Genomic DNA, 25,121 nt, shown 5'->3' with positions numbered 1-25,121 from the left:
TCTAAATATAAAGGTGAGCTGTGCTTAATCTGTACCCCACGGCAGAAATTCAGCCCTGTGTACAGGGCCTGCATAAGTCTCAGTGCAACACTGAAGATCCACATTAAGGGCTTAATAGGACTTAAATGGTCCAAAAGGGCTTTGTACAAACCCTGTGCCCTGCAGTGAATTCCACCACCCAGGCAAAGTGTCTAGAGAGGAGAGCACCTTCCTGCCCAAATGGCCTGCAACACTGATTTGCTCTGTTCAATGCAGTTCAGCTGTTCGGGCCACTTGGCCTCTCAGCTTCATTTGGCCAATAGCCAGGCACAGGCGCAGATAGGGTGCACTATAGGAATGTTTGCACATGCAGTGCCTTGTTTATATCTGAAGGCAGCATAGGGGCCAAGTCCTGGGATTTCTGATCCACCCCTTTTCTGTTTCTCTTGAAGGATCACGCCTCCATCCGTTGCAAGTTCACATCAGGCACAACTCTGAAGCTTTCTTGGGAAATGTTCCCTTGTTGTTCTTTCCTTTTTCTGTAAGCATCTTGACATAACCCCTTCCTCACCCCAAGCCACTCCCAGGCTCACCCTACGTCTGAGCACAGACAGCTGGTGAGATGACACACAGAGCCCCCATTCGGGCATCCAGCTCAAGTGACAACATGTGGATGCCCAGCAATGATCATTCAAAGCCTCTGATTTCCCTTGATAAAATAAAAGGGATGGGGAATTGACAGATGTTCCCAGGCAGAGTTTGATGTGAAGGACCCACATCCCAGCTCACAGACACTGGTAATGACTTTCAGAACGAGCCAACCACAGTCAATCTGAACTCTCTGAAAGAAGAATCTGGTCCCTCTCACTCTGTCCTGATCTAGCCCTGGCCCAGATCATCTGCATTCTCTTCCCATCTCCTCTCACCCAGGCATATCAATAAGAGACCTGGCCCCTGGGAGGAGGAAGGTGGTAGTGTTAGTAATGCCAGAAATTAGCTATGGAAGCCAGGAAAAACCTAACCCTCCAGCCGGGGACCAGAACTCAAACCCAAAATTCCCACATGGCAACACAGCCATGGAAATAATACCAGCCGCAGAACAAGCGGAGATCAGGACTAGTTATGGAAGATAGGGCTCTGAGAAATAATCCCAGTCCTGCTCGTCCTATGTTCACAAAACACCCCAAGGCTGGGAAAGGAACTTATGCCTCTTACTCAGCAATACAGAGCATTAACCACTGCTACAAAAGGTCATGTCTACCCTACAAACTTTGGTTGACACAAGTTACATTGGCATAAAGCCGCCACAGTCAGTCTATCACTTGTGTGTGTGCACACTTGACTCCTTCTGCCAGCACTGTACTCACCAGGGGTGCTTGTGTCAATGCCAGTGTGCTGCACCATGGGTAAGTATCACCCTCACCCAGTACACAGTCTGTTGGGAAATTTGGGCAATGCATGGTGAGGCAGAAACAAGTTGTGCAGGAGTGACTGGGACAGAGGGGTTAAGTTTCCGACATGCAACTTTCCCTATCCCATAATTTTTGCACCTTTTTTAAAAATCCCACAAACCCACATGGCCCTTCTCGCTGTCAGGCATCCCTGACAGGAGAGTGGAGTCTGCACAGCTCTGCACTATTGTCATGAGAATTGCAAACACAGGGCGCATGATCTGCCAGTACTTGCAGAGACACAAGAAGAACCACCGCAGCAGGGAACATGATGCTTTTGTGGGGGGCAGATTGGACACAATGGATGAGCCCAATGTAGTTTATCAAAGGACCTTGACTATTTCACTTCTAGGTCACACAGGGGAAGAATTATGAACCATGAAGGCAAAGCAGACCTGTCTGTTTATCCCAATCTTGTTTCAGGCCTGGTTGACACTACAAAATTAGGTCAATGTAAGCTGTGTTGCATAAAGCTAGCTGTGCATATGTCTACATTTCAGTATGTCTCCCGCCGATGAAAGCACCCCATTATGGCAACTCAGTAACACCACCTCCTTGAATGGCATCAAGCCAGGGTTGATATACTTAGGTCGACACAGTGCGAGTGTAGACAGGGTGTGACTTATGTCAACCCTAACAGTCCTCCAGCAGCTGTCCCACAATGCCCGACACTGACCGCTCTGGTCACAGTTGTGAACTACACTGCCCAGGGGTTATGGAGACCGGAAGCCACACACCCCCTTAAAAAAAAACCAATGAATTTTTGAAATGCTTTTTCCTGATTGCCCAGCTTGGTGAGCACACCTAGGAGCTCTCCCTTGTTTTGTGCAACTTCCCAGTGGACTATGCCAGCTACATGCTCCAGATGTGGTCCTGCCTGTGTATTGGCTCTCCTGGGCCTGTGGGGAGAAGAGGCTGGGCAGGCACAGCTACAAAGCAGTCATATCTATGAGCAGATGGCATAAGAGTATGACAGGGATCAGCAGCAGTTCCTCATGAAAGTGAAGGAACTGCAGCAGGCATAGCAGAAAACCAGGGAGGCCATCAGTCAATCCGGTGCTGAGCTGCAGATCTGCCACTTTTACAACAAGCTTCCTGCCATACTTGGCGGAGACCCCATCACCCCCCCCATGGATACCTCCCAGGCCTCTGCCATGAACAGCGGGGGGGGGGGGGTCATGCGATTGGGGGAGTCCAGCTATGATGTGAGTCAGGACCTGTCTGAGACTCCACTGCCGTCCAGTCAGTCAAGCACAGGTGAGCCTGATGCAGGAGAAGGGATCTCGGGTAAATGTGTGAAGGCATTTCTCATTACAACGTTAAATGTACTGATGGCGCCCGACGCCAACTCAGCAGGACACAGCTATCAACTTTCCAGTAATGTACTCCTACTAGAAGAGGCAGCGGGTACAACAAAGAGAGGTGGAGCTGTTATCTGCTTTCCATTCCCTTGTAGAGTTAGACGGGGGAAGGGGCATGCTGTGTAGCTTGTTTATGTACACAGGGATGTCCCATGAATCCTCCTGAGAGATCTCGATGAAACATTCATGGAGGTACTCTGCAATCCGGCGCCAAAGGTTTCTGGGGAGGGCTGTCTTATTTCTTCCGCCGCAGTAGGACACTTTCCCATGCCACTCTGGGATCACTTCGGCAGGCACCATTGCAGTAAACAGGCTAGCGACATATGGGCCCAGGTGGCTTTGGGATGCCAGCAGCAGCTGTGCTCTCTGTGGCTTTGTTACCCTCAAGAGGGAGATTTCAGCCAAAGCCACCACAGCCTGTGGAAAGCAGTGCCAGCATTCGGTGCCATTGCCCAATGCTTGTTTCATGCAACTAAACAAGCATCACACAATTCCTAGCAGACCCCATAACTTCAGGCCTGGGTAGAGCACAGCCCACTACACCACATTACTGTGGCTGCTGGCTGCAGAGTGCCGTATTGAGCTCTTCTAATAGCCCTTGTGCCTGGCTGTTAAAATGCATCAGACAGCTGCTCCACCTCAGTCCTGCCTGGCAGGAGATGATTAATGGCCCTGCACACCTGCGTTACAACAGCCCGATCCACTGTGGATTTTTCAACTCCAAATTGATGTCCAACTGACTGGCAGCAGTCCAGCATTGCAATGTTCCACGTGCAATCACCATTCACTGCTCTACTGTCAGTACGACTCTCATTCTGGGGTCCCTGCTCTGGAGGGCTGGGCTGAGGTTGGCACACAGATCCAGGAATGTGGCATTTTGCATCTGAAAGTACTGCAGCCGCTACTCGTCACGCCAAACCTGCTTATGATACGATCCCACCATTCAGTGCTTGTTTCTTGGTCTGAGAGGCAGTGCTCCACTGTCTGCAGCTGCTCCATGAATGCCACCAACAACTTTGACGAGATTTTTGCTAGCTACATCCCACAGAGAACGCAGCATTTTTGCAAGATCAAAAGTTTTACAACCTTCTGTATCTGCCCCTCCAAAGGAAAGGAGGGGGGCTACCCTCACCACCCAGTAACAACACTCGGAGCAAATGGCTCCAGTGAGGTGATGAATTCAAAGTAGTCAGATTAGGCAGCGAATCTCATAGGGCCAGAGGCTCTTTGCTGCATCACTGAAACTAACCCACCTAGCTGAGATAAGAAGGCAGTAAAGTGCAGACCCCTTATTAGCACTCCATTCCTAAGCCTTGGCACCTACCAATTAGAGTCCTCTCTCAAGAACAGGGAACTGCCCTCATTATCCACTCCCCTCACCCTCACAACCCATTCTGGAGACCCTTCATGTTTCCTTATCCAGGCTGCTGGAAAAGCCACAGCACAACTGTTCATGCCACTCTCTGTCTTTCCAGACAAGCATTTCCCTCCTATATCCTATCAGGGGTCACCAAGAGGTACCACAAGCGTTTCCCAAAGCAATGTCTCAGGGGATTTAGAGTTTATCTATAGGACCCTGGTTCAAACCCAGTTCTGTAGTTAACATCTGCTGGCCATTCAGGGGCCCCTCTGTAAAATGGGTTTGGTTTCAGTCTGTTTCATGTCCGCATCATGTTGGCAGTCTCAGCAGTGAGGATCAATAGGCATAAAGACTGAGCTATCCTCTTCTATGTAGAAGTAGTCCCTCTTGGGCGGGCCTGAGGCACACTGGCAGAACACTCTCAGAAGTAGCACTTATGTGCAGGATATAGCAACTGGAAGGAGGTGGGCCTGTGCCACTCAACCCATGCGGTCCTGCAATATCAAGTGCTTCTGTAATGCCAACAGACCCCGGTTGTCAGCGGGCGAGATTGAACCTGGGGCCTCTGGAGCTTAGTGCATGAGACGATACTGCACAAGCTAAAAGCCAACTGCTTGTTAGCTAAGGCTGCAGAGCAGACTCATTTTATCTCTCTAAGTGGTCTCGGTGCCACTAGACGGGACAGAACACCACACCCAGGAGGTGTGTGGGTTACACTTCCTCCAGCACTCTGATTAGTGCAAGCAAAACATTTACTCATGCATCTAATTGCATGCCCAAATCAGATAGCTGTGCACCTAAAGTGGCCTATATGGAGCCTTGGAAAATGTGTCCCTAAACACTGGCAACTGAACAACTGGTGACTCACAGGGGAAAAAAAAAGTTCAATTCTCCGGATGTAAAGCATAGCCCCTCTCTTTGCTGAATGCTGCTTTTGGGGCCAGCTGAACAGCAATTAGCCTCTGTTTTTGCAGGGATAAATGACAGTGCCTGAAAAAATGGATGTGCATCCATTTTACACAGGCAAACTAGGCACTTTGGGAAGCACAACACAACCTGTCTGCACAGATCAGGGATCTGCCCATGCAAAACTGGGAGTGCAAAAATGGAGGCCAGCTTGAGACTGGCTGAAATTTTACCCTCTGCGCCACTGAAGTCAGTGGAGTTACAGCAAGGATGAATCATTCTCCTCTGTGTAGTTGATATGGTCCCTCAGTAATGACCTGCTGCAGGAAGTTGATAAGCTCCAGTCCACTAAGCAACCAAAGGCTTAAATGAACATAAATGGTTCCACAGCTCAACACTCCACGCCCTCTCCAACATCGCCTTGGGAAACCTGGCCTAATCCAAAAATGCCTGAGGTGCAGAAATCGACTGCCTCTTCCACAATCAAAGCAATAAAGGAAGTGGAGGGCTGCAGCTGTGCTCTGCATTGCACAGTCAGGCTGCCAACCAGTTCATAAGTCCCTGTGCTGCACAGTGGTGCTGGGGAAGAGGGGTCAGACCCTGTCTTTCTCTCATCAGGCTTCCAGTGGCCTATCAGAGCTGCCAGTCAGCCGCTGGCAATCACTATCTTATGGCCTGACATCTGGCTATCAGCTGTGTAAGCAGGGGGTTATTCTCCTAATGAGGAGGGCTCTGCATTTCCCAGCGGAAGAGGGAAGAACCACAGCCACAGAGCTGTTTTCTCTCACTCTGGTGTTGGCATCTGCAGTTCAAAGGGTTCCTGAGGCCTCACCAAGAAAGTGGCTTCTACAGCAGGAGAAGGAGGGAATGATCATCAGCAAGGCATTTTGAACAATGACACCTCCTGGGAGTTCTTTCGCCATCCAGTTCTGCCACCAGTCTGACTCTCCCTAGCAGCGTGACTCACTCACGTCCACAGGAGGCAAGGCTGAGGTCCCAGTCAGGCCTTTGATCTGCAGCTAGATGCAAGTTCACGATTCTGCTCAGGTTGCAACTACAATGCTGGATGCACTCCAGAGACCAGGCCTCAGCTTATGGTCCAGCAGGGAATGGGAGAGCTGCAGAGACAGCAAACTCAACCCCTACATAAGAGAGACCACGTGGCACTGCTCCTGGCTTTGTGGCTGATTAAGAACTGACATTGTTGGGCATTTCAATCCCCTGCCCCAGCCTCTGACTCGTAGGGGCTGGGAATGTTGCACTCATCCCCAGGAACACTTCAGATACTAAAAGGCAACCCTTGCAAATAAGTAAGGATTGAAATGAAGGGAGCTCCAGAAGGGGATCATAGTCCCAGCCCATGCTCTGTGGACAGAAGGATAGCTGCTTTAGTGTGAGCTGGAGCACAGAATGTAAATTACAGGGGGAAACTGGAAATGGATGGACAGGAACCACCCCAGCCCCAGAGGATGAAAACAACAGTGAAAATCCAAGATGATGACTGTGCCCTGCCCCTGCTTTTTAGCTCTTTAATCCAACTGGCCTTCATGTGCCCTAAACCAGCACCACCTAACTGATTATATTAATGAAGGCATTTAACAATTCTGTCAATTCAGGGCATTTAACAGAAATACTGCTGTGTAAACATGGATTAAGTGTCCCACCACAATACAAAGAGGTTGGGAGTAAGCGGGCAGCACTAATGAACTGCACATTCTTTCCTGTCATCCAAAGCACAAAACAAAAGGCTCTGGCTTTTTCACAGCTGAAAGTCAGCTGCAGAGGAACCATCATGCCATGTAGCCAGAGAGGGATGAAGAGAGAGAACAGCCTGTGACGATTACAGAGATTTCCCTGACAAGACAGATTTTTTTTGCCATCATGAAAACTGTTACTTGCAAATCAAAAGTCTCTCCAAAATAGCAGAGTCTGTGGAAGCCACCAGCAGCCATGCTCCTCCCCTTCCCTCCAGCACCTCCCACTCATCGGGGGTGGGGAGGCCCACTGATCAACTCCTCCCCTTCTCTCCTAGTACCTCCCGCCCGCGCTGTTCGGGAGGGAGGAGGAGGAGTGGGGACGGGGCACACTCGGAGGAAGGGGTGGAACTGGACAGGAAGAGGCGTGGCAGGGGTGAGGGTTTGGGGGAAAGGTGGAGTGGGGGCAGGGCCTGGGACTGAGTGGGGGTTGAGCACCCTCAGGGAAAGTTGGAAGCCGGCACCTATGGTTTTATCTGCTAAGGCTCTTACACAAGGAACTGGAAGAATATGAGGAGCAAATGAGCCAGGTCACTGCCATCGGCAGGGCCTGGATCAGGCAAGAACTCAGAGGTCAAATGAGGTCTCTGCAAAACTTCTGCTCTTCTCCGTTACTGGATTTAATTTTTGCGGTGGTGAAGGTGGTGATGGTCCTTGGTGGAGGTCAAAGCTATGGGGAGTAGCAGAACATATCTGGGCCATCAATGCATTTCAGCTAATTTCTCAACTGGCAACCCACATAGACCTTCTGACACTGGACAACAAATTCCAAGAGCCACAGCAGTTACATCTCACATTTGAAAAATGGTTGTGACGGCTGCTGTAAGGCATCTGCCAAGAAAAAACTGAGCTCAGATAAAGAACCCAGCTCCCAGGATGAAGAGAAAAACCCAAGATGTCAGGAGGAGCAGGGAATTTCAGAAACTATCCTTGTTTTCAGTTCTCTTGTATTTTCTTCCAACTGCCTGAAGGGAAACAACAGAAATTGTTTATTTTTTAGCTGCTACTTTGACAGGTTTCACCTTTCACCCAGACTCATTTGGATGAGTTCAGACTCACTTCACTGGGGAGCACTCTACTCCTTACAACAGGGGTGGCCAACCTGTGGCTCCGGACCCACATGCGGCTCTTCAGAAGTTAATATGCCGCTCCATGTATAGGCACCGACTCCGGGGCTGGAGCTACAGGCCCCAACTTTCCAATGTGCCGGGGGGTGCTCACTGCTCAACCCCTGGCTCTGCCGCCACTCCACTCCTTCCCCTGAGCCTGCTATGCCTTTCTCCTCCCCTCTCACTCCGAGCCTCCTGCACACCATGAAACAGCTGATCGGGAGGTGCGGGGAGGGATGGGGAGGCGCTGGTCGGCTGCCAGTGGTTGGGAGGCACTGGGAGCAGGGGGGAGCTGATGGGGGGCTGCTGACGTATTACTATGGCTCTTCGGCAACGTACATTGGTAAATTCTGGCTCCTTCTCAGGCTCAGGTTGGCCACTCCTGCCTTAAAACGTCAAATGCTAGGTTTTGCAGATAGTACTGAGGGCAGGTGATGATGACCTTGAAAAGGGAACCCAACTTTTGCAGATGTGCTTTTCTGACCACATTTCACTGTGGCTGCAAATTCTCCCAGTTCAGGATGAAATCTTCCTCCCCACTCTGGCCCCTTCATGCCAGATGGAAGGGCTGGAGCAGCATAAAAAGGTCTTAAAAGTCAGGGGACGATTCCTCCATTACAGGCTACAGCCCACAGTGCTGCACACATTCTGCACTCGGCGACAGCCCATAGGGCAGCCCCCGGGAGGCTGCTGTAATATGGACAACCCCCAGACTAAGTTACACCAGGGCCCCTCCAACCTCTGGATCAGGAGAGAACAAAAGTGGCTTAAAGTTGCCTTAGCCCCTTCCCCCGGAGCTGTGAGATCTATGTTGTACCTAGCAGCACAACACAGAATCTCACCCTGTATGTCTAAGTACTGGAATGCTGCTGCAAACCAGACACTCACACATCTACAATGCTAGCACTGGCACAAGCAATAAACTGTCTTAAAATTGTAGATGCAAAATCTGTGCCCACAAAAACAGAGTAGGCCTTTTAAAAACATGAGTGATTTGCTATGATATCTATAAAAATTACAAAAAGAAAAGGAGGACTTGTGGCACCTTAGAGACTAACAAATTTATTTGAGCACAAGCTTTTGTGAGCTACAGCTCACTTCATCGGATGCATTCAGTGGAAAATACAGTGGGGAGATTTATATACATAGAGAACATGAAACAATGGGTGTTACCATACACACTGTAACCAGAGTGATCACTTAAGGTGAGCTATTACCAGCAGGAGAGCGGGGTAGTGATAATCACGGTGGGCCATTTCCAGCAGTTGACAAGAACGTTTGAGTAACGGTGGGGGGTGGGGATAAACATGGGGAAATAGTTTTACTTTGTGTAATGACCCATCCACTCCCAGTCTCGATTCAAGCCTAAATTAATTGTATCCAGTTTGCAAATTAATTCCAATTCAGCAGTCTCTCGTTGGAGTCTGTTTTTGAAGTTTTTTTGTTGAAGAATTGCCACTTTTAGGTCTGTAATCGAGTGCCCAGAGAGATTGAAATTACAGGATCACATAGCTCACCCAATATGCATCACCTCTGCTCATAGCACACAGCAACCGTAACCAGTTTAGGGCAGGAGATGAACAATAATAAGCACATTTGAAAGCGTAGGAAAAATGTAATCCCTCTCGTTATCTATAGAAAGCAAAATATTCTTAATGGATAACAACCAGTTTCCCATCATGCAAAGCCAGGGATTGGATGTTCCCTGCCTTCAGCCATATAGGCAGAGGGTTCACTCAAATCATGTGCCAGGGAAGGGAGCCAGAAACATCTTCACTATTAGTGGTTTGTTTTATTTTTCTATCCACAGGTCCTTTCCTGTCAGAGCCCAGGGTCTCTGCCCCTCACTTGCGCTCACCCAGCTGCTGTGCTGCTTCTGAAAAGGAGATTCGTTGCAGAGGCACCAGAGTGGCTGGGAAACCATAGAACAATTCTCTGCTCCCTGCCCCCTTATAATGACACATGGTCAAACCACTGGCATCCTTGTAGCAAGGGGAAGGATTGAATGGCAAAAGGGCAGATTGCTGGTTACTGCAATTCAGGGGAGAGATAAATAATGGTCTTCGGGCACACAGCAGAACTATATTCAGCTGAGACACCTTGATCTGTTGAGGTGGCTAGCACAAGGACAGTGGGGTTGAGATAAACCACAACAAGGGTCATTCCTGCATTGGGCTGGAATGAACCAAGAACAAGAGAAATGACGGGTTAATCCCCACCAAACTAGCATGTCTGGTAGCAAACTGGTGACAAATGAGCTGTACACAACAATTAGTTCAGGGGTGTTTTTAGCATGCAATGGTCCCATGGGCTGTATGCAGCTCAGTAGAATTAGGGGTTCCAGTTCTCTTCCCTTGAGTCCTGTTCATGCAGGAAGGTGTGGTAGGGCAGGGTGAGCTGGGCACACCCCCTTGCATCACACTTGAGATGGCATCTCAAGTGCAGGGCCTGCTCCGTTTGGTTACTCAGATTAACAGATGATGGCCTGGTCTTCAGAGGTGCTGAGCACCTATAGTTCACCTTGCCTTCAACTGGAGTTCTGGGTGCTTAGTGCTTCTACCAATCAGACCCTGAGTAAGCTCTTAGGGCTCCATCCATGTGCCATCTACTGTTTATAACAGCAAATAAAAAAAAGAAGAGAGATTTCCAAGCTGCATTCTGTGAAATAACCCCCATCCCAGTTTAAATGTCCCTTTGGCTGACTTTTTGGTTCCTTATGGACCAATCCGCAGTCCCCAGTGCCATGAGCTGAGCAGTCTGAGATCAGTTCTGGGCAGATTATAGTGAACAGGATAGGATGTAGCTGGTCAAATCTATGCTCTGCGGTAGGCAGGGCTCTGCTATTCTATCCATCATGTCTATGCAGTAAAGGAGACTTTATTAGAAAGCAGTAATAATACATGGTAATTACACGGCTCCCTTCATCCAAGACATCTGCAGCACCTTTACTCCTCTTAATTAACAAAGTCTCACAGCACCCCACGAGGTCGGTATTATTCACCCCATTTTGCAGATGGAGACACCCTTACCAAGACCTCAGAACAAGTCATTAGCAGAATCAAAAAGAGAACCCTGGATTCCTGGTTCACAATCTCCTGTTCTAACCCTTTAGACCAGGGGTAGTCAGTAGGCAGACTGCGGGCCAAATCCGGACCCAGATGCTTTTGAACGGACTGCAAAATCTTTTTATTTATTTACTCATTATTATTATTATTATTGCTATTGCTGTATGAAAAATGTTTCCCTGGAGTCTGCACTTTGCCTATACCTTGACCAAGAAATTTGGATCTAGACAAAAAATAATTGACTACCTCTCCTTTAGACTATATGCTGTTGCCTTCTAATCTATGCTGTAGAAGGAGGGTGAGAGGAAGCTGCTTACTGGCACATCGAAACAAGTAAAAACTGTAGGGATCTCTCAGCTCCACGACACATAGAGAGAGCTCAGTGTCATTAACATCCACACAATTCAGCCTCTGGAGTACCATGCTCTGAACTACAAAAGATGAGTTCCACAGGAGGCACTGGGAACATCTGAAAGGCATGAAGATACCAAGGGAAAAGCTAATCCCTTCCATTCTCTTTCTCCTCCCTTTCAGACATGCTAGTGCACACTTCGGAAGTACACCTCTTTTATCTTTGGTACCCCAATTCAGCAGGGCGGAGGGGAAGGGTTTACCCTATCCTTTTGCCTAATAACCCTTTCATCGCTGCCAGGACATTATGAGCCAGATCCTCAGCAGGAGAAAACTGCTGGAGCTCCACTGACTTCAACTGAGCTACACTGATTTACATCAGCTAAGATACTGACTGAAGAAGAAACAGGGGTTTGCACTGGGGTTGGTTTGTCAGGTTTTAATTGCTTTTGTTTCATTCCCTACATTCAGGTTGCTTTCTGCAGTGGAAAATGCAAACTGCCTCCCATGGCTCGGCTGCTGCCTACAGATATTCTCTCTGCATACCCAGAGTGATCTGAGGGGATGTCTACCTCTAAAACACTACAGCAGCACAGCTGCAGTGCTTCAGTGTAGACACTCCCTACAGCAACAGGAGGGATTCTCCCATCACTGTAGTTAATCCACCTCCCCAGCAGGTGGTAACTAGCATTGTCTACACCGGGGGTTAGGTCTGCACAGCTATGCCTGTCAGAGGTGTGGATTTCTCACGCCCCAAGTTTTCAGTGTAGACCAGCCCTGAATCTCTCCCTGATTCTCTATCTGTTGGTTTAACTACATCAGTCATGGGGTGTGAAAAATCCACACCCCGAGCAGCATAACTGAGCTGACCTAAGTTCTCATGTAGACAATGCAAAATCGATGGAAGAATTCTTCCATCAACCTAGCTACCGTCTCTCAGGAAAGTGGATTATACTGTCTACAGTGTCTATAGTGAACCACTACAGTGGTCACCACCGTAGCATTTTAAGCCCTAGTCCTTAACAGTCAGTTTTGCTGGGAACTTACCCAGACTGGAAGGGAGGACTCTTCTGAGAAGGGAAATCTCTTTAACTAACAGAATGAAGTGTTGCCAACCCCAAACGTTCAAGCACCATGAGTCAGGCCCCTAAAAAAATCATGGGATTTAAGAAAGAATAATACACTTGGGAGTTTTTTCTTTTGCCTTCTGGAAGGGGGCTATCGCTTCACATTTTCAAGCTTTTCTCCGCAACCTGGAGGGCTAGAAACTTTTTTTTTTTAATGAAAGTGGAGATTCCCATGTATTTATACAGCTCCAGGAGCTGGAGCTTTAAAAACAATGCTGAATATGACTCAGAAAAAAAACATAAGAGTTAGCAATATTGAGAATGGTAATGATTTTTGAAAGGAAAATAAATAAACCTGAGTGCCTCTCACACACAGTGTAGCAATACAGAAGCACATGGCGCTGATCCCCAGAAACTAGAGGCCAGCAATGCTAATTTAGATCTTTTCCCAGTGAGTTCCTTTCCTCACTCCCTTCCGCTCCCCAGTTACTCCTTTAGCTGCCTCAGAGCAAAGAAACAACAGTTACCTAAACCACAGAGTACACTTTCCTGCAAGCAGAGCTTATCTCCATCTACTGAACCTGAAACAGGCGTAGAAAGGGCAGGACAGGAAACCATACCACACCTCTGAGACAAATGTCCTGTTTTCTTGACTCTGAACCCCAAAGCACTGATCCTGAATGCAAACAAGTTGGTGAAAATATGAAAAACACCTCTGCCTGTTACATCTCGAGATGGGTGGAGTGCAGAATTCAGAGATACCAGATCAATTACAATGCAAAGCAAACAGAAAATTCTGCAGGGTACGGAACAAAAATATTTTGAGTCTGTAGGATGTGGGCTAATTTATGCGATGGCACATGTCGTAACATATCACGTTTACACAAATGATAAGATATGATAAGATGGAGAAAGACGTCTAGATTCTATCAAAAAAGATTATGTAATACTTTGATCTAAAAATAGGCCAGGTGCAAATACCTACCCTACATGAAACCTGCCTTAGATAGGGACAGTATAAATTAAAAATTATTCTCATGCCACTGCAATACACACAACAGTTGCTCATAATGACCAGAAAGTATATTCTGTCAAATGTTACAAGTTAGTGATTTGACTTTACAAAGATGAAACATGGAGCCAGATTTTCATACAAGTTGGGCACAACTTAGCCATATATCCTTGCAATTTCCTGATTTCAGGCACAATTGTGGTAGTTAAAAGCATAAGTGAGGGCTCAATGTTCAGCAAAGTTCAAGGTGTGTACAGAAATGTGCATACAATAGGGTACCTACATTTGCAGTGGGAGATGGGGTTCATGTAGTTACCACAGTTCCACCTGGAGATCAGATGTTTACACTGGCAAACTGGCCGAATGAACATGTAAATAACGATGTCTAGCTAACTATTTGTGGGCAATATTTGGTTTGCTCTTGGAGTCATAGTAAATGAGCATGCATGGAATTGCAAATGCATTTCTAAGCCGGCTTTCAGGTCTCCCTTACCAAATATCTGGCCCTTCATAATTGCAATGCTGCAGCTTTGATTACGGATTTTTGGAAGTGAATATACAGAACTCTAACAAACACAGCTTTCTCGTTTTCTTTTAATTTGGTAGTGAATTTTAGCGCTGCTTTAAGATGGACAATGCTGGCAAATGAAGCATTATCTTTATCCACAGACTAGATACAGCATGAACAATCAGTTGCACACATACAAAATGGGAAATGACTGCCTATTAAGGAGTACTGCAGAAAGGGATCTGGGGGTCATAGTGGATCACAAGCTACATATGAATCAACAGTGTAACACTGTTGCAAAAAAAGCAAACATCGTTCTGGGATGTATTAGCAGAAGTGTTGTAAGCAAGACATGAGACACTCTACTCTGTGCTGATTAGGTCTCCACTGAAGTATTGTGTCCAGTTCTGGGTACCACATTTCAGGAAAGATGTAGACAAATTGGAGAATGTCCAGAGAAGAGCAATAAAAATGATTAAAGGTCTAGAAAATATGACCTATGAAGGAAGATTGAAAAAAATGGGTTTGTTTAATCTGGAAAAGAGAAGACTGAGAGGGGACATGATAACAATTTTCAAGTACATAAAAGGTTGTTGTTACAAGGAGGGAGAAAAATTGTTCTTCTTAACCTCTGAGGATAGGACAAGAAGCAAGGGACTTAAATTGCAGCAAGGGAGGTTTAGGTTGGACATTAGGAAAAGCTTTCTAACCATCTGGATGGTTAAGCACTGGAACGAATTGTCTAGGGAGGTTGTGGAATCACCATCATTGGAGATTTTTAAGAGCAGGCTAGACAAACACTTGTCAGGGACGGTCTAGATAATACTTAGTCCTGCCACGAGTGCAGGGGATTGGACTAGATGAGGTCCCTTCCAGTCCTATGATTCTATGGGCAATAGCAGTGCCCAGCCAACATGCCTCAGCCTCAAAGACAATGGCCCATTCTAAATTATCTATTCCATTCTTGGCCTCTCTGGTGGGAATGCCAGCAAGGCTGCCATAGTGTCAACTGAGATGGTGGGTTTGGAATGTACCCAGCTGGGCAATGGATTGAGATTGTCATTGGATTTTCACACAAACCCTTGATCACAGCTTCTTATTTTGTCACACAGAGCAAAGGACCTCGAGAAGCCTTTCCAAATCACAGTGAAGAACGTTAAAACGGGCAGCAGTGATAGAACAAATTAATTAAATCTTTAGGTTCTGGAGACTCTGAAAATTCTTAGAGTTTACAATCTCAGCAGACACCCAGGATAAAATTCTCTCTCTGAAGCCCATCTTCTGCCATCGGTAACTTTCAGTAAAGTTCCATTAGCCTTTGACATGTTTTCCATTTTATCTCCTAGTTGGTCAATATTCCTTTAACTACATTGGCATCCTCAGATTTTCACCTTCTCCCTCACTGATCGTTTAAAGAGTTGTTGATGGAAACTTTTGATCCCATCTGCACCACAAATGGCTTCAATGAACTTATACTTGTGTAAGTAAAGTTAAGTTACTCATGCATGTAGGTATTTGCAGGGTAGGGTCCTGATCGTCTAATGCTTTACCCTTATGGCTACATCTATTCTATGAACTAATGTGATTCCCAGCTTGTGTAGACATAATCATGCTAGTTCTCCTCTGAGCTAGCGCACTAAAAATAGCACAGTAGCCGGGATGGCATGGGTAGAAGCAGCATGGGACTAGCCTTACTGAGTACAAACCTGCCTGAACTCCAGGGGTATCTATGCAGCATGGCTAGCCTTTGCTGCTGCTACCACCACCCAGGCTACCCCAGCTACACTACTACTTTCAGTGTGCTAGCCCTGGTGAGCGCTAGCACAAATATGTCTAGGCAAACTGGGAATCACACCTCTAGCTTGTAGTGCAGATGTAGCCTTACATAGCAGGATTCTTGTACATTGCAGTGCCATGCCTGCTTAGGAGTAAGGAGCAGATAGGCAGATAAGAAAGGTGGTACAATGATACATATCCACATTCATGATAAAATCCGTTGCCATAGTTCATTAGTGGTGGATTGCCCAGAAGAAAACTTTGACTTTTTATTCGGGGTGGTAGCCCTTAGTTTAAGGAAATTATAGGCTTTGCAGGCTCAGAAGGATAGTTAAAAGGACATTAAAGGGGTGCTATTGATTTAGGATAGGTTGAAAATCTAGATATTGTTTTAAAAAATTGCTGGAATTAAAGTGAATAGGAGCATTTTGGTGAGACCTTGAAAAAAATGTGATAAGTCGCTGGTTTTATATAAATCTCCCCCTCCAGGATTCTGAAACATAACATAATGCTACCTTCTACAGGAGTTCCAGAAACAAGACAAGACAGGGACAAAACTGGCTAGAGACTCTTTTCATTGTCCAAAGCTCAATGAAAGGCAAAAAGTTAAGCAATGGCTAACTGGTGAAAAATTCATTAAATATTTTATATCTTGCCAAATTGAATAATCTTAGATTCTAAAGTATTATCAATAACACAGGACATTGGCATTTCATGTATATGATTATTTTGGGTCAGTTACTTTAAATATTAAATATATTTTATTTAGATACATAAATAGCTGAAGCTTGACAACTTAAATCAAATGCCCCTTTCAACGTACATCTTCTTATTCCCCAGGAGAAAAAAATACAACAGTTTTCTGTGGTGACTGTCACAGTTTTTGTTGGGAACCTAAAAGACGCTCCATTCTATAACTTCCTTGATGTCCACTTGACTGAGCCATGGAAGCAAAATAAAGGCCATAGAATCTTTCATACAAAACAAATAAAGGCTGGGCCTCTGTGTGCATAGGGACCCCCACTTAGCTTAGGGGGAAAAGGTCTCGAAGCACCAAAAAAACAAAAATCCTTTCCCTTTACTGCTACATGACCATATACAAGTCTTTCTAAAAGAGATAAAAATGCTCTTAGTTACTTTGATTTATTGGAAAATCCATAACATCAAATACCCATGAGATTCCTTTACATTACCAGGGAAGACAAGGAGGTTGCTGGTAGATGGCTGTGTCAACACTGTGAATAAACCCATAGAATTGTGTTGTTTGCTTTTTAAAACATTGTTTATTGAGAATACTAAATGAGAACTAGGGCTTGAATGGCGAATGTTTAACAGGGGGCACCGACTCCCTCTGCCTAACCTCCTTCTAGGCCCATCTGTGTTGTCCTTATTTAGGAAAAACTCCCACTGATAATTTTGCCTGAATAAAGATGGTAGGATTTAGCCCTCTTGTATTTATCAAACTAATATTTAATGTCATTAACCAAGAGAACTGTGCTCCCCCTGCCCTTGTGTCTCTCCTCTTAAGCACTGACGGGAACAAGTTGGCCTCAGACAAGGGAAATGAGTTTCTGTGGGTTTGCACAGTGAAAATACTGCACAGACTTTTGTTCCAATTGGGCCAATAACTTCTAATGCATATAGAAATCCACTTGATGGCAATAAAATTCGCAGCATCCAGTGAAGCCTAACATTTTCCTCAACAATACTTGAATGTTTACTGGGTATGTCCCTCAGAATGGGAGCAGTTTATGCTCACTTTACACAGGGGTAAATGACTGGTCACACAAAGTGCCAGGCAGTGGAGGATCAGATCCACAGATGGGAAGTAGCAGTTCTTAAGCAATACTATCAAAGGGCTAAGAAAAAAAAGGAATAAAAAGTGGACCAAGGCATTTGTACTTGGGAGCACAGGGTCATCTCTTGTTTTTATTAGAGCCACAGAACACAATCCTTGCCCGACAACCCCATGCAATCCCACTGACTCCACAGATCATATTATCCTAGATGTTAAAGATGGAAAAGACCGAATGGGTCACTCGTCCATCCCCTGGGAACCAGTGCAGATTGTTCCCTGCACTAGAGTCACAGTCACAGAGTTTAAGGCCAGAAGGGAACATCAGATCATTTAGTCTGACCTCTTGCATATCACAGGCCACTAAACACTTCCCACTCACCTCCACTCCAAGCCCCACAACCAGAATTAGAGTATTACAGCTCTTGTATTTTTAGAGCTTGTGCAGTCAAGTTTTGAAAGTACCAAGTCATGGAACTTCCACAACTTCCCTGGAGAGGATATTCCACAGCCTAATAGGATATTCATTCCTAATCATCCTCTTAATGTTTCACCCCATTACTCCTAGTTTTACCCTCATGCTCCACACTACATAATTCTTCTCCCTTATAGGTGCTCATACCATTCAAATATTTGTAGGGGGCTGCATAGGGGGTAGCCAGGGCAGAATCTGACCCATAAAAACTAGGCCCATGATTCAGGAAATCATCCTTACTCGGGATAGAACTTAAGCACTTAAACACATGCTTAAAGTTAAGAACATGCTTAAGTGCTTTCCTGAATCAGGGCCTACAGGTGGAAAAGACCTGTTAGGTCATCCAATCCATCCTCCAGGCCTGGATTCAAATATCATTACTGCAACTCAAACTTTTCAGTGGGGTAAGATTATATTGTAACAACCAAACCTCCCAAGATAATACCCAAGCCAATCAACACCCAGCAGCCTGTACGGCACAGAACGATGGTGAAAGACAGAGACTGCCTGCTGCTCTGTTCTGAAATGTGGACATTAAATAAAGTGCCTTTGTCAGTGTTTTCCCCCTTCCATTACATAAGTCATAGTAATCACTACTGCTGTCCTGAAAACTAATGACAATAAATAAATTTGCTATTTTTTAAAAATAAATGAAAATCCCACTAATGAGACTGAACAGGCATTGGACTGTACATGTTGAAGCTAAAATACACTCAGCTGGATCGTGCCAGTGACTGACATTCCAGCCTGCAGATGACAAAATCGCAAATTCAGTACTTAGGACAGAGGAGTTTTTCTCTAAATGTTTTGTTTTGTTATGTCTGGGTCTGGGGGCAGTTTTGCTACTTGTAGCATTTTAGAGAAGCTCATCAAACTGAAATCGAATTGTGTTTTTAAATGAAGCAAACTGACACTGTAATTGGGAGCTTTCAAAATGTACAGACTCTTCCTGTGTTCAACCACTTGTGAGAGAAAAGTAGGATTTAAGTAGGTACTAGCTCATAAAGCAACCACAGTCTTTTCATTTATCTTTTATGTTAGGCAATTTGCCACTTAGGAGATGCCGAAAAACCCTGCAGCCAAACTGATTAAAAAAAAACAACGCCAAGCTTGCCAGAAAGGACAACTGAGAAAGGGTTCAGAGTATAAGTCAGATGAGTCCAGGATTTAGGACCTGGCTAGCAATCCACCAGACAGAAAATTTCTGCCCTCTCCAATCTGTTAGAGGTCTCTGCAGGGATTCTTCCTCCAGCTTTGCATCTAGATCTACTGCAATCAGTGTATTTAGTCTCTCTCTCTCTTTGGTTATTTACATGAACCGATTAAACCCTTTAACTAAGTTACACAGGAGTGTGGTGGCATGCTGATGAATTCCAAGTCCAGATTTAAAAATTTTATTAAGATGATGTTAAAATAAAAAGAAAACGGCACAGCGTAGAAGTTTCTGGTTATCAGGGAATAACGTACACAGAAAGAAATGGAGCTTTTACTTCTGAACTTGTCGGTGGATAATTTCAGAGGAAGGGTGTAATTGCCCCTGCATGGACAGACACACCCTGCCCCACTCCTCTAGTTATGTTTAGCGTTACAGTAAAAACCAGGCAACAGGGGGAGAATTTCCATCTGGGTGTAACAGACAGTCACTTCTCAACAACAGCGAAAGGGACACGACTCATTTTTCTACAGGTCCCCGTCATTATCCTACAAGACACCAGACGTGAATCCCCCTCCCGCTCCACCCCAGGCTGGAGAGCTGCGCTCACAGATCCTGTGACTGTGGGCTACAGAAGGAGGCATTTAGATCACTTTGCGTTAAAGGGTTTTCTTAGTTTAAAAGAAAATTCTGCTGCTAATAGCAATGCTTTTCCGAAGCGCTCGCATGCCTCCCCCCTTCCCCCGCACCACACACACCCACACTCGCCCCCCCCACGCCCCCTCACACACACCTCGCCGCCCCCCACCAAACACATACACCACACACACACACCCGGCCCCGCCACACACACACCTCGCCGCCCCCCACCACACACCCACACACACACACCCGGCCCCACCACACACACACCTCGCCGCCCCCCACCACACACACACACACACACACCCGGCCCCGCCACACACACATCTCGCCGCCCCTCACCACACACCCACACACACACCCCCTTAACTGCGCAAGCCGCTCAAGTATTGTGAACGCGCCTCTGCGTAAACATCTCGACCGGCATCCTGTAAAAAACACACCGGAAAGCGGCAGCGTCCACTGGGCCAAGTGCCCCCCTATCCTGGGGACCCACTCGCCGCCTCGCTGCCCCCCGGAGGCGAGTGCATACATCGTGGACGCCGCACAGCAGGGCTGCATAGGGGGCGCCCACCCACGTGCCCCATGGCAGACCCCAGCTTGGAACTACTGTGTCCTCCCAGCTGCCCCGCGCCGGTGCCTTGGGGACCGGACGCGCCGTGCGCTCCAGCTGCCCCGCGCCGGTGCCTTGGGGACCCCCAGGCCGGACGCGCCGTGCGCTCCAGCTGCCCCGCGCCGGTGCCTTGGGAACCCCCAGGCCGGACGCGCCGTGCGCTCCAGCTGCCCCGCGCCGGTGCCCATTGGAGACCGCGCCCCCCGCCCTGCACCCCAGCACTCACCGACTGCAGGAAGCGCAGGGTGCCCACATAGTCCCGCTCGGTGCCCAGGATCTCGCTGAGGACACAGAGGCGGAGGCGCAGCTGGCGGTCGGAGTCCTTAGGGAAGCCGGAGGGGTCCGGGGCCGTGGGGCCCCCCGGTGGCTGCGCTTCCATGGTGCTGTCGCCTCCCTAGCCGGCTGCGAGTGCTGGTGCCGCCTGCTCTTCCTGCTCCGTGGCCGGCTCAGGCTCCCTCCATCCCCGTGCGGTGCCTGGCGCTGCTGGGCACAGAGCCCCCAGTGCAGCCGCCCCGGGAAGGGGGCGCTCTGTCCGGCTACAAGGTCCGGCTGCCCGGGGGAGCTCGGCTCCGGGACATGGCGGGGACAGCGGCAGCAGCGCGCGGCGCGAGCAGCACTGAATGGAGCTGGGAACGGGAAGCCCCAGCGCCGAGGGAGGGAGGCGGGCGGAGGAGGGGAGAGGGAGGGGGCCTGAGCCCAGCTCCCGAGGCGAGGGCTGCACGCAGGAGGGGGGAGAGAGGGGGCAAGGCGCAGCCGATGGTGCAAGTGCAGGGGCGAGGGAGACAGACACACAGAGACTGCAATTCACACAACTAGAGCCACAGACAAGTCAGTATCCCCATAGATACACATGGAGCGACACACAGACTAACCAGTACATCCACAGAGACGTACAGCGAGACAAACACGCAAACAGAGAACTACACACAAATACACGGGGGCACACCGATGTACGCAGCTACAGAGAGAAATACTCATAGGTAAAGGAATGTGTTCGTGCTCAGAGAAATATACATACACACACCCAAAGAAATCTGTACCGACAAACACACGCCGAGATAAACACACACACAAAGAAATATACACACCGAGAGGACACAAATATGAAGAGAGGGATAAATATATGCACACACACAGATTACAACAAAAATACACGCAGACAAGCAAATACAAACACAGAAACACAAAAGGCAGCACTTAGAGTACACGTACACATACACATGCTTGAAGAGAGAGCTAATGCTGAGCTGACACGCTGATAGACACAACTACCCCCTCCCCATATATATATATATATATATGCAAACAGATAAACACATATACAAACATACACGCATGGAGAGATCATCCATTTAAAATTGCGACTTTTGGCGTGTTTGTGGTGTGGACACACACTTTTACCATCGCAGAGCACAGTACACAGGGGAAATACTTTCTTAATGTGAACCAAACAAAATTTGACTCTTTAAAAAAAACAGTTGGTCAGGTGATTGTATGTGCAGAGTGGAACTGGGCAGTTGAGCCAGGTCATACACAGCACACACAAATGGGACACACCCTGAGCGGGTGCAAATTGGCATCATTCCCATTGACTTTAACGGAGTTATGTTGATTCAATGTCTCAAATGGCTATTGAACCATAACAAAACAGAGTAACAGCCAGGCATTCTCTGGGCTGCCCATGTTAATACATATTTATTCCCCATTTAAAAATATTTTAACATCTCAAGGGACAAATTATGAAAGAATGAAGAAATGTTCATTTGAGCTATTATTCATTATTAGTAGTCGTATTATTTATTATTATTTATCTTTATATTACCACCAGAAGAATGGAGGAAAACTTACTAGATACATATTTAGAATCCATCTAGCTTATCTACAGGTGAACCAAAATGGACATTATCTTCTTAATTTTAACAATAAGCTTTATTCTTTCTAGAGCTCCTTTATTCTAATCTTTAGGAACATTTTCTGTTTAGCTGCAAAAAATGATGCCAATGAAAGATACACATTGTCATCCTGAGGTTGATTTAGGGTCCATATCATATTTCATGAAATAAAAAAACATCTATCCAATAAAGATACAGTTGAAGTTGGCAGCAGATTTCTGGTATAACGGAGAGATCTCTGTTGTTTTCATTCCTAGCTGGATGGCAATGTCCATTGTAAGGAGGTGGGGATTGTTCAGGGAGAATAGGGGGATATGTTGGTTTGAGAAGTTGCCTGCACAGTATGAAAACATTTGTTTTAGTTTAATATCAAACACACACATGCACAGATGCACACAACAGAAGGCCAAATCCTTAAATGCTGTAAGTCCCCTTGTGCCATCATGGTGCCACAAATGGATTTAAGGCTGTGCTAACAGCAAAGTAAATCCCCAAGCAAAGTAAAGTGAGCCCTAAGGACTACACCACCTGCTCATAGTCCACCACCATAGGGGCTGTCCCAGGAGGTTTGTCTAGAGTGCTTCTGTACTTGCTAATCCTGGTCAGATGTAATGGCTCCTACAGGGGCCTTTATGCCCAGTGTAAGTTAGAGCAGCCCTGCAACTTCTCTAACTTGTTCCAGCAGCCAATCTGACACATGGCTGTCCCCGGGACTGGAGAAGGCAGGAACGTGGTAAAAAGTCCGGTGTGTCCCATGCTCTTCCTCAGGTGTACGAGCTCTGGTGCAATTGAAAATGGAGCCCAGAGTGTGCATTAGAGTTAGCCAGGAAACTGAATTTTAATTCTGTTAAAATTTTCACGTATTCAGACATATTTTTCATTCTGAATAATAACAAAAGGCCCAAAACTCAAAAATGTTTGCAACACTGAAACCCTACAATATTTAATTTTGGACATGTAGTTTCTGAACAGCAACAGGGTAGGGGCACAGCTTTGGGGATTTTGAGCTCTCTTGGACCCCTCAGCTGCCCTCCTGGTAGCCTGCAGTGGAGCCAGGGACCCAGGAAGCTGTGGCAGCTACTGGTTGAGAATGACATGATCTTTGATGTTTTCACCACAGTCCACCACTGAATAGCAGCCATGAAACTGTGGAGACTCTCATTGTCAAGTTAATAACAATCTGGTCAGTTTCATGACTGCTATTTAGTGTTTGGCAGTGGGGAAAGCCTTGTAAGTGCCAGCTCCCAAATGGAAGGTTCCTGGCTCAGAGGGCTGCCAAGGAACCAGGTGGGCAAGCTGGAAGGAAACCAGGCAGGTTCTATGGAACTCTGACTGGCGTCCACCAGAAGACCATTGAAAAAGAACTGTTTCCACAAATCATTTTGATTTTCACCAATTGGCAAATTCCTACCAAAAATGTTTTGTCAGGATTTTGCCAACCTGCTTTAGACTGTCTATAGGGAAACAGACAGACACACACGTTTTATGTCTTGATACACTGCGACACCACAATCTGCCTCCATAATAGTAATATTAAGAGACCAGGCTTTTCTGAAGTGCATCGCCCCCAAGTGTCAGTGCTCAAAGCGGAAAGAAAGATGGAGAGCTCCTGTAACTCTATAGGCAGGCCGTCTGAGAGAGGAGCAGTAGGGTAGATGGGAAAGCAAGGGAAGTAACACTGCAATACAGGTCTAAGCCATTGTGAAGAAGAGCACAGTAGGAGATGGGAGAACAACTGCAGTGCAGGCCTGAATGTGGAGGTGTAGAGCAAGCACTGTAGAACGGATCTGATAAGACCCTCAAGTTAATTGCTCTTTTCTTCAAGTCTGATTTAATTTAACCTTATGTTTCTGTCTCAAAGTCACTGCGGCATTTATTTATTTATTTTCCTGTTGCATAAGTTAAATACTCTCAGATACTTTTTCTGTTCCAGGCAAATGACAGGACCTAGTCACTGATTCCTGACATAATTACAATCACATTGCTTCCCTCTGCTTCTTCTGCCTGGGAGCTCAAAATCCCCAAAGCTGCGCCCCCACCCTGTGGCTGAACCAGAAAGTTGGTAGCTTGAAAGTTGGTAGTTTGCCAATTTTGTCTCCTGTGTTCACCTCAAAAGTGAATTTCATTTCCCTTTAGCAAATGCTGATGCAGGAGAAAGTCATGCAATCGATGCAATGCTGAGTAATATTTAAACTACTATTTAATGTGGCTACCTTTTTTGTTGATGCTGCTGATGAACTACCCAGCTTCAAAGGCTTTCCTGATTTAGATGCTAACATGGGGAGCAGTGCTGTGACTGTGTCCTTACAAAGGTATTACAGTTGCTAAAGGGATGTTACCCGTGTCTGGAAAACTCAAAGTGCTAATAAAATGCTTTCATTCTGGAATTTTTAGTCACTTCTAGAGGATTTCTTATGAGATGTTCATGTTAAAGTTTTGGGAGAGAGTTACATTTCATATGGTTAGCTGCACTGCAGGGACTGAATGGTTCACAGGGAAGGAATATGATCTACTCGTTAGAGCCAGTAGTTGGGATTCAGGAGACCCGGATTGTGTTCCAGGCTACAAATTTGGTGCCCATTTTTCACCACTGGTGCAACTGACAGGAATGGTGAAAGTGCTCGTGTAGCCATGATGGCCCAGGTGATTTTACTGCTATGTCATGAAGGGATCTACACTGCTGGTACCACTGGTATCAATCAGATGACGACTGTCGGAGTTCAGTGAACAGATTGTGCCAGCATGTTCTGTCTATTGAGCCTCCATCAATTATCTCTACAAGTTATCGGGTACTTCAACTCCATCATGGCTTCCCTATTAGTCAAGGGACATACTTTTGCAAGGTGCATCTT

General features: G+C 46.6%; 1 protein-coding gene across 3 annotated transcripts in view; it reads right to left on the bottom strand.

The window, feature by feature from the left end:
- PREX1 (phosphatidylinositol-3,4,5-trisphosphate dependent Rac exchange factor 1) overlaps nt 1-21,015 on the bottom strand; it is a 221,193-nt gene extending 200,178 nt beyond the window's left edge. For 2 of the 3 annotated variants that reach the window (XM_074970042.1, XM_074970041.1), the window contains exon 1: nt 20,604-21,015. In XM_074970042.1, the coding sequence (XP_074826143.1) occupies nt 20,604-20,756 (153 nt within the window). In that variant the 5' untranslated portion in view covers nt 20,757-21,015. The remainder of the gene's footprint in view (nt 1-20,603) is intronic. The other variant, XM_074970040.1, reaches the window with a different exon arrangement.
- Nucleotides 21,016-25,121: the final 4,106 nt, after the last annotated feature.

The sequence above is a fragment of the Natator depressus genome, chromosome 13 (assembly GCF_965152275.1).
Source record: "Natator depressus isolate rNatDep1 chromosome 13, rNatDep2.hap1, whole genome shotgun sequence".
NCBI lineage: Eukaryota > Metazoa > Chordata > Testudines > Cheloniidae > Natator > Natator depressus.
The sequence above is the reverse complement of the archived record's forward strand: the minus strand, read 5'-3'. Positions and strand labels throughout refer to the sequence as shown.